The sequence below is a fragment of the Rhincodon typus genome, chromosome 3, assembly GCF_021869965.1.
Source record: "Rhincodon typus isolate 14 chromosome 3, sRhiTyp1.1, whole genome shotgun sequence".
NCBI lineage: Eukaryota > Metazoa > Chordata > Chondrichthyes > Orectolobiformes > Rhincodontidae > Rhincodon > Rhincodon typus.
Window position 1 is genome coordinate 71,320,592 of NC_063334.1, and position 8,607 is coordinate 71,329,198.

Genomic DNA, 8,607 nt, shown 5'->3' on the forward strand with positions numbered 1-8,607 from the left:
TCCTGAAGTTCCATTTTTAAAATCTGTCAGTTGTGTTGATTGTCCCATTCACAGGTTTTACTGTGCTTTTCTTCTGAGAAACAAGTGACATTCTCATTATTTTGTGGATCCAGTGTGAAGTCCTCTCCTGGGGTCACAGTCCCCAGTTTGAGAACCATTTTCTTACAAAATTTCAAAGTTTTCAATCATTTGTAAATTTTAAAATTATACCTTATCTTAATTCCACATTTTAAAATAAATAACAAATTCTGAGCACTACATTACAATGTGAAAAATAACCTTCACCACTTGGCTATGCGTTCTGTCCCTTAGCTAATTTTATATCCACTCTGTTGATGTCCTTTTATACTCACAACCTTTAATAGTGTCCCAAATGCTAAGTAATATTGTCCTAGATTGTTTGCTAAAGATGATCCCACTAACAACATCAGACTATCTGGCCTGCATTGCCAGGTTCATCCCTCTCTCCATTTTAAAATGGTGTGTAACATTTGCAATTTTTCAGTCCTTGGCACCATTTCCATATCTAGGGAGGATTGAATGATTGTGCCTAGGACTTTCTTAATATCCATTGTCAGTTCCCTCAGTAACCTAGGATATAGCCCATCTGGGCCAACTAACACTTCCATGCTTAGTACAGCCAACTGTTTAAGGAACACTACCTTATCTATTTTTTGATGATTAAATATTGCTACAACCTCCTCCTGTACTACTACGTTGGCTGCACCATCCTTTTCTAATGAAGACAGTAGCAAAGTGTTAAGGAAATCTGTTATCATTGTGTGATCTGGCCTACATGTGACACCAGAACCCAGCAATGTTACTGACTCTTAACTGCACTCTGAAATGGCCTAGCCAGTGATGTCCACAACCATTGATGAATAATTTAACAATATTTTCTCAACCTGTTCTGCCACTGTCACCAACTTATCCACACATACACCCAGGTCCCTCTGCTCTGTACCCTTTTAGAATTATACCCTTTAGTTTATATTCTGTCTCCCCATTTTTCCCAGTAAAATGAGTTATTTCACACTTTCCTACATTAAATTCCATCCGTCATCTCTCCAGCCATTCCTCCAACCTGTCTGGTATCCTTTTGAAATTAGACACTATCTTCCTAAAAGCTCTACCAAATAGCTTATAACTGCAACAGCATCATTGAGCATGAAATAGTGTAATTTGAAATGAGTCCTGACCACAGATATTCTTTTCAAGCAGTCAAGTATTTAAAAATTGTCACAGCTTGTTACATTTTTGTCTGTAGGTGTCTAGGTGTTAAATGCAGGGGAAGAAAAGGGAGAGGGGCAAGAGGATGTGGGGAATATGAGGGAGGAAGGGAAGCAATCAGGAGGAGGACAGAGGAAGTGGAGAATGGAGTGGGAGTGAGGGCTGGCAACAGAGGGGAAATGAGCTGGTAACTGGAGGACACAAGATGGGAAAGAGTAGAGAGGAAGTGGTCAGAGTGGCTTGGGTTCAGGTTGGGTAGGGGGAAAGGGAACAGATGGGGATGGAAGTGACCAGAACTGGAGAGGTGAGAACTATTAAAATAAAATACTATATCACATAACAATGGCTAGTTATAGTAATTACAACAACCAATGTAAGGTACTATAATGACTTTCCTCTGTTAGATAATCACAACTTGCAGCTGGCACTTCGAAAAGTTCAGATACTTCAGTTTTGCTTCTAAGCTGATCGAGCCTCTGTTTCGGTAAGGAGGTTCTAATTTAGTTATACAGGATATTAGCCTGGATTTTCCACAACCCAAATAGTCGCTTCTGTAGTGTAGAGCTTGCACGTCTGGCCCCGTGGAATGTCAGATGTAATAAACTCCACGGGAATTTCCTAGTATATTGAAGATTCCAATGGGTCATTTTCCTGCATCTGGAACTCTCTAAAAGTATCGATTTACATCAGACAATTGGGAGGATTCTGCTGCCATTAAGAATTACTTAGGAAAAGCTGACAATGAAAAATCTAGTCTAAAACCTGGGTAACTATTAAACTGACGGGCCCAAATTACCACACAAACCCCAAGTACAGAACCTCTGCAACTCATACATCCCGGACACTTTACATTTGTATTTTCTAGATTGACAAACTTAATAAAATTCTGAAGAAAGAATATAAAATCTCCCTCAAGATGTGTACAAAGCACTGTTATCAAAATGTAGTCAAATTTCAATTTGACCCTTTCTCCAACACGTATTACCCGGTATGAAGTGAAACTTAATCTTTTGTTTAGTAAAAGCAATGCACTGTGCCACTGGGATTGCAAACTAAATGTTTGCAGCTATGTTTCACTGAATATAGACACCTGATGGGGCAGCGCTTCAAAAGCTTGCGATTTCAAATAAACTTATTGGACTATAACCTGGTGTCATCTAACATCTGAGCTTATCCACCCCAGACCAACACCAGAACCTCCACGTCATCACTGAATATAGTCCTAACAACTCACTGTATACTCCTGATGGCCATTACATGCAAAAAAAAAACATTTAAGCTACATAATTCTGGATAACTGACAATATTTTGTTCATACATTTCCTATTTATTCACCAAGTAGCACGCAGGTTCAAATTGATAGGAACCCATTTGTGTGAAACAGAAGTTTTGCTCTGCTTGTTGACAATTGAATTAAGCACCTTTTTAAATGCTATTTTCATTTTGCAGTTGTTAAAAGTTGTAATGTTAACATCCCTTTTTCCTAATTTCCTTTTATTCATTTCTGAAAGTGACTCATGATGCAGTTCTTTCTATTGGTGCCAAAAGGTTCAATACAAATTCCAGCTCTTTGTGTCGATCCGAGACAATCAGTGTTATTCAGCAGAGGGCCCATCAATGTTGATTCAATACATTCTTTCCAAGCACACACACACATGCTTTTTTCAAGGCTCAGTAAGTTTAATAGGAAGCGGAAATTTAGTTGATTTTCCTTTTCCTAATCTAGATGACGCAGTTCATTGGAGTGAACCCAATCACTGTTCTGGTTAATATCAGCTAACTCATCCAAACACAGCAACCCAAGCAACACTTTGCCACATTTACACTCGTTTTAACTTGCTGAGCTCTTAGGATGACAAGTCTCCTCCATAAATCAGACCTTTACATGTAAACAGATTTGTTTGTACAAACTGGAATGACTGTTTGTTACAACACAGAAAATGCTGCAGAAACTCAGTGGGTCCGGCAGCATCTGTTAAGAGAAAAACAGAACTAACATTGCAAATTCTTCAGAACTGTAAGTGATAACTGACTGTTAGGTAAACTTGTGGAACACCTTTGGCTCAATAACCCTAACTAATGAGAAGTTGGAGTTTACAACTCTGAACATATTCCTAGATTTGTCATTTCATTACCTCCAACTGCCCTGCTACCTTCTCTACCTCCAATACTTATATCATTTAAAAAAATGTTAATATCGCATTAATATTACTTAAGTGCTGCTCATAGCAGTATATCCAGGAAACATTCTCAGATAGCTTAGGACAATTCCAGAGAATTCAATGATCATCAGAAACCTATATTTCTCAACTCACAAAATTACAAATGTACCAATTAGGGACAGGGGTAGGCCATTCATCCCCTTGAGCTTGCTACAGCATTCAATATGATCATGGCTGATCTGATTGTAACATCAAATCTGCATCTCCCACCTACCCCTGACAACCCTTCAACCTTTGCTTGACAGAATCCACTCAAGTCTGTCATAGAAGTACTCAAAGAGTCTGCTTCCACCGTATTTTCAGGGACAGAATTCCAAAGACTGACAACCATCTGGGAGAAAAGATTTGGTCTAATGTGCTTTAAATGGGTGACCAATGATTTTTGCTGAGTTCTAGATTAACTCCAAAGAGGAAACATTTTCTCCACATCTGCTCTGTCAAGACCCCTCAGGATTTTATATGCTTCAATCATGTCAACACTTACTCTTCTAAACACAAGCAAATATAAGCCTACCCAATTCAATCTTTCCCTATAAGACAACCCACTGATTCCAGGAATTAGTCCAATAGACCTTTGCTGAACTACCTCGAATGCATTTACATTCTTCTCGATTGACATGACCAACACTTTACTCGGTACTCCAGTTGCAATCTTACCAGTGTCTTGTATATTTAAAGCACAACATCCATACTTTTGTATTCAGTCCCCCTTGCAATAAATGTTAACATTCTATTAACTTTCCTAATTTCTTGCTCTACCTGTTAACCCTTTGTGGCTCATGTATGAGGACTCTTAGAGAACTCCATATCTCAGAGTCCTGCAATATCTCACCATTTAGATAATATGTTTCTTTTTTATTCTTCTTGTGTAAAAAGAAGTTGTGGAATCTAGTCACTCAGAATTAAGTACAACATTCTGCTGAAATTACAGTGCAGCAACTAATGAAGGCACTGTTCAGATATGATGCTCAACTGAGGTCCTGTTCATCCTTTCAAGAAGGCATAATATTTCCATTGCAGTATTTTGAAGAACAGCAGGGCAGTTCTCCCTAGTGTTCTGTATTCATCTAATATCATTCAACTAGATTGTATACAAAGTAAACATAGCTTCTAAGAACTCTTTCGAGCCAGAAAGTAGGGGATTGATTGTAACATGAGTTACAGTTTGGAAGGCTGTAAATCCAGCCTCTCCCATTACCTCAATATTGTAGATTTGCCTGTTTAAAGATGGTTCCCATCAACTCTGATCCTAAAAGTAGCACAAAAGGAGCTAAACAGTACTTTTGTTATTGAACATTGATTTGTAAATAAATAATAACTTCCATGGGGACAGATACTAATAAGTGTACATTAAATTTATCAGATTCATCTAGAACAGAAGCCATAAATACAAATTAATGCAAATTCAGTTTTTTTTTCACAGAAAAGGTTGCTGCTTAACAGCTGTGCATACTTGGAACCTGTATTACAATCCATTTTTTAAAAAAAATCACACCCTCTTCATCTTTAAAACCAAGGGTTAAATCTTTATGAATTTTGACTATATTTGAATTTTCCAAAAAAGTTCTTACCAAACTCACCTCGTTAACTACCTACCCTGCTCCTATGGCATTCCTCATGTCCAATTCTATCCCCATCTTACCACATGCCATTCCCAGAGCAACTTGCCACTTAGCAAATATCTGCCAAATGACTAGCATCCATCAAACCTGCACTATAGTTAAAAGTCAACTATGCACCTGGACAAGAATGTCGGTCTGGAGCTGCCCGACACATTTGCCCTGAATGTAGCAGGCAAAGGGCAGACACCTTGCTTTGTGAACAGGAACCTGGAGGTGTTGCTAGATAGGGTGGTGCAGATGCTGGTCATCCTCTTGACCCAGAACCATGCCGGCCTGTTCCAAGGTTTCACCAAGGTTAATGCAGTCTCTGCCATCTGGGAACACCTAGACTGAAGGAGAAATTCATTTACTTCTCTACTCTGTCAATATAAGTAACACCTCTGCTACCTCACACTCACTCTATCTCAGCTATGGTACTTACCTCCTGCCAAGGCTCAAGCTCTACCACTCTCATTAGTACCTGCAACATTTTCCTATTCATTCTCACCAACCCAATACCTGACACCACTAACCCTGCATACCCTCTAATCTGCCTACTCACTTGCTTGCAAAATCTCCCACATGCAGTAAAAATCTCCCACATGCAGTAAAAGTAACAGCTGTGCCACCCACTTTCATTCCAGGAGGAAGACAGCCCAGAAAGAGTCCAGATGTTGTCGGCCGTTTGACATTTGACTCTTCATCCCTTTTGTGGAGAGATCCTGATTCTGACAGCCCTGTGTGGTTGACTGACCATATCCAAGCATCTGAAATGGTATCAGAAGCTGCCCTTGATTTACTGTGCCAGGACCCAGCACCCCCCATCCTGAGTGAAGACTATCGCCCTTGACTGAGTTATAACCATGATCAGCCTCCTGGCTTTGTGTCAGCATTAAATGCATGGCAATGCAAGGAAGAGGCAATATTAGCCTAGTATCTCAGGTTGAGGGGGGGGGCAAAGTTCAAAAAGGTTAGGCAATGCAAGGCAGGGATGTTGTAAGCATCTCAGAGTGAGCACTATGACAATGAGCAAAGAGCCCAGATACGCAGTGTTGTCCAGTCCATCAGCTGGGTGTGGGTCCCTGATGTCCTTCCTGCAGCGCTTCAATGATAGTTACAGCATTGAAGCACAAAAGTTCAGCAGAAATGTGCCATGACAGTTCTTAGAGGTTGGCACATGTCAGATGTGCAACCATGGACATGTGTTGCATGTGGCTGGTGCCCACTGAGAGCACTTTGGTGTCCATTTTCCAACACTGAGCTTCTTCAGAGCAAGCAACAAGCTGAAATTGGCAGGTACGCTGATTTCCATGTTGAGAATTCTCAATGTCTAACTTATTTAGTGTGTTTGGTAACATAAGAAGCTGAATATTAATGATGCAAGCTGCGGTGTCAATAAGAGAATTAACAAGCAATAAACCCCCTTAAATGAAGTGGTTGTGTTAGTTAACGGTTAAAGCTTTAGCCATAGAGTCAGTAATAAGCAAAATTAGAGCTAATAAAGAAAGCATCAGGGAGACCAGAACTGCACACTGTTTTCAAATAGTGGCTTAACTAATGTCCTGTATAGTCGCAACATGACCTCTCAACTCCTATACTCAATGCACTGACCAATAAAGGCAAGCATACCAAACGCCTTCTTCACTATCCTATCTACCTGTGACTCCACTTTCAAGGAACTATGAACCTGCACTCCAAGGTCTCTTTGTTCAGTAACACTCCCTAGGGGGTGGCATGGTGGTTAGCACTGCTGCCTCACAGCGCCAGGGACACAGGCTCAATTCCAACCTTGGGTGACTATCTGTGTGCAGTTTGCACATTCTCCTGGGGTCTGCGTGGGTTTCCTCTGGGTGCTCCTGTTTCCTCCCACAGTCCAAAGATGTGCAGGTAAGTGGATTGGCCATGCTAAATTGCTCGTAGTGCCCTAGGATGTTTGGGTTAGACATGGGAAATATAGGGGAATGGGTCTGGGTGGGATGCTCTTTGGAGGAGTGGTGTGGACTTGTTGGGCCAAATGGCCTGTTTCCATTCTGTGATTCTTACCATTAAGTGTACAAGTCCTGCCCCCATTTATCTAACTTAAACTTCATCTGCCACTCCTCAGCCTATTGATCCATCTGGTCAAGATCCCATTGTACTCTGTGGTAACCTTCTCTGCTGTCCATGACACCTCCAATTTTGGTGTCATCTGCTCTTTGAATTCCACTACACTTCCAATTTTATGTTGAAGTCCATATTCTGCCTCCCTTGGTGAACATCTTGTCTCTACCAATTGATGCTTCATTCCACATATTTCTTATTCCTATCCTTGAAGGGCTAGTTTAGAGAGGCATCCAATGCTTGAGCAAGGCTTGTTAGACCACTAGGAGTCACTGCAAATCATTGTTTTACAATCTAACTTCAGCAACAGCATTATCAACTAGATGTGGTCTGAACATTTCCCACATGTGAAGTCATTTTGTTTACATAATCCTTCTGGTCACAAACTCCAAACTTTCCTCACAATATTTTCGAGTTACCTTCATCCATCCTTTACCATGAACACAGAAAACTTGTCCTTTTTGGGAACTAAGATAACAAGGTGTAAAGCTGGATGAACACGGCAGGCCAAGCAGCATCAGAGGAGCAGGAAGGCTGACGTTTCGGGCCTAGACCTGCTCCTCTGATGCTGCTTGGCCTGCTGTGTTCATCCAGCTCTGCACCTTATTATCTCAGATTGTCCAGCATCTGCAGTTCCTACTAGCTCTGAAACCTTTTTGGGAACTGCTGTTTTGGGAAGGCTTTTCTCCTGAATATCAACATTGCTTTAGTTTTTGTCTTTCGACATACACGTCAGCACAATGGGGAACCTCCTTTCTTTATTCTTCACTGACACTGTTGTCTCTCCAAACTTGCTCGTTGGAATGTCAAAATTCATGGAAGTGTAATCCAGGTTCCAAATACAGGCCGACCTGTTTTCATTATTTTGTCAATGTCTGCTTATAAACTGTTGAAATGTGGTAAGTGTATCATCAAGTTCTACAACAGGAAGCTGTGATTTGGCCCTGTATTGCAGTATAAAATTATTTCTCTTCATAAATTTGTACTCCATCTAGGGCTGGCTTTGAAACCTGCAAAGCCAAATTTTCCTGATTAAGGCAACACGTTGGATAGATCAGGATTGTTCAATAATGCTATCCTTTATTAGGAGAGGAATTAAAAAGTAGGAATATTATGTTTCAGCTATATATGGTGTTGGTGACGGCATATCTCAAATACTGCACACAATTTCTGTCCTTTTATTTATGAAAGAATCTAAATGCATTAAGATTAGTAGATTGAAACTTGGAATGAGGAGATTGTTTTATAAGGAAAGGAATTTCCACTGGAAATTAGAAGGGTGAGAGGTGACTTGATCAAACTATACACCACCTTGAACAGTGTTAACAACATGGGCATAGAAAGGCTGGTTACACATATCTGAATCCAAAACTAGGGGACACTGCTCAAATTGAATCAGAGATAGTAGGAACTGCAGATGCTGGAGAATCTGAGACAACAAGGTGCAGGGCTGG

At 40.4% G+C, this 8,607-nt stretch overlaps 1 protein-coding gene across 1 annotated transcript in view; it reads left to right on the forward strand.

The window, feature by feature from the left end:
• Positions 1-6,072: 6,072 nt before the first annotated feature.
• Positions 6,073-8,607, forward strand: part of tmed7 (transmembrane p24 trafficking protein 7) — a 12,090-nt gene continuing 9,555 nt past the window's right edge. Inside the window, exon 1 of the mRNA XM_048593625.1 lies at positions 6,073-6,201. Coding sequence (XP_048449582.1) covers positions 6,073-6,201 — 129 coding nt within the window. The remainder of the gene's footprint in view (positions 6,202-8,607) is intronic.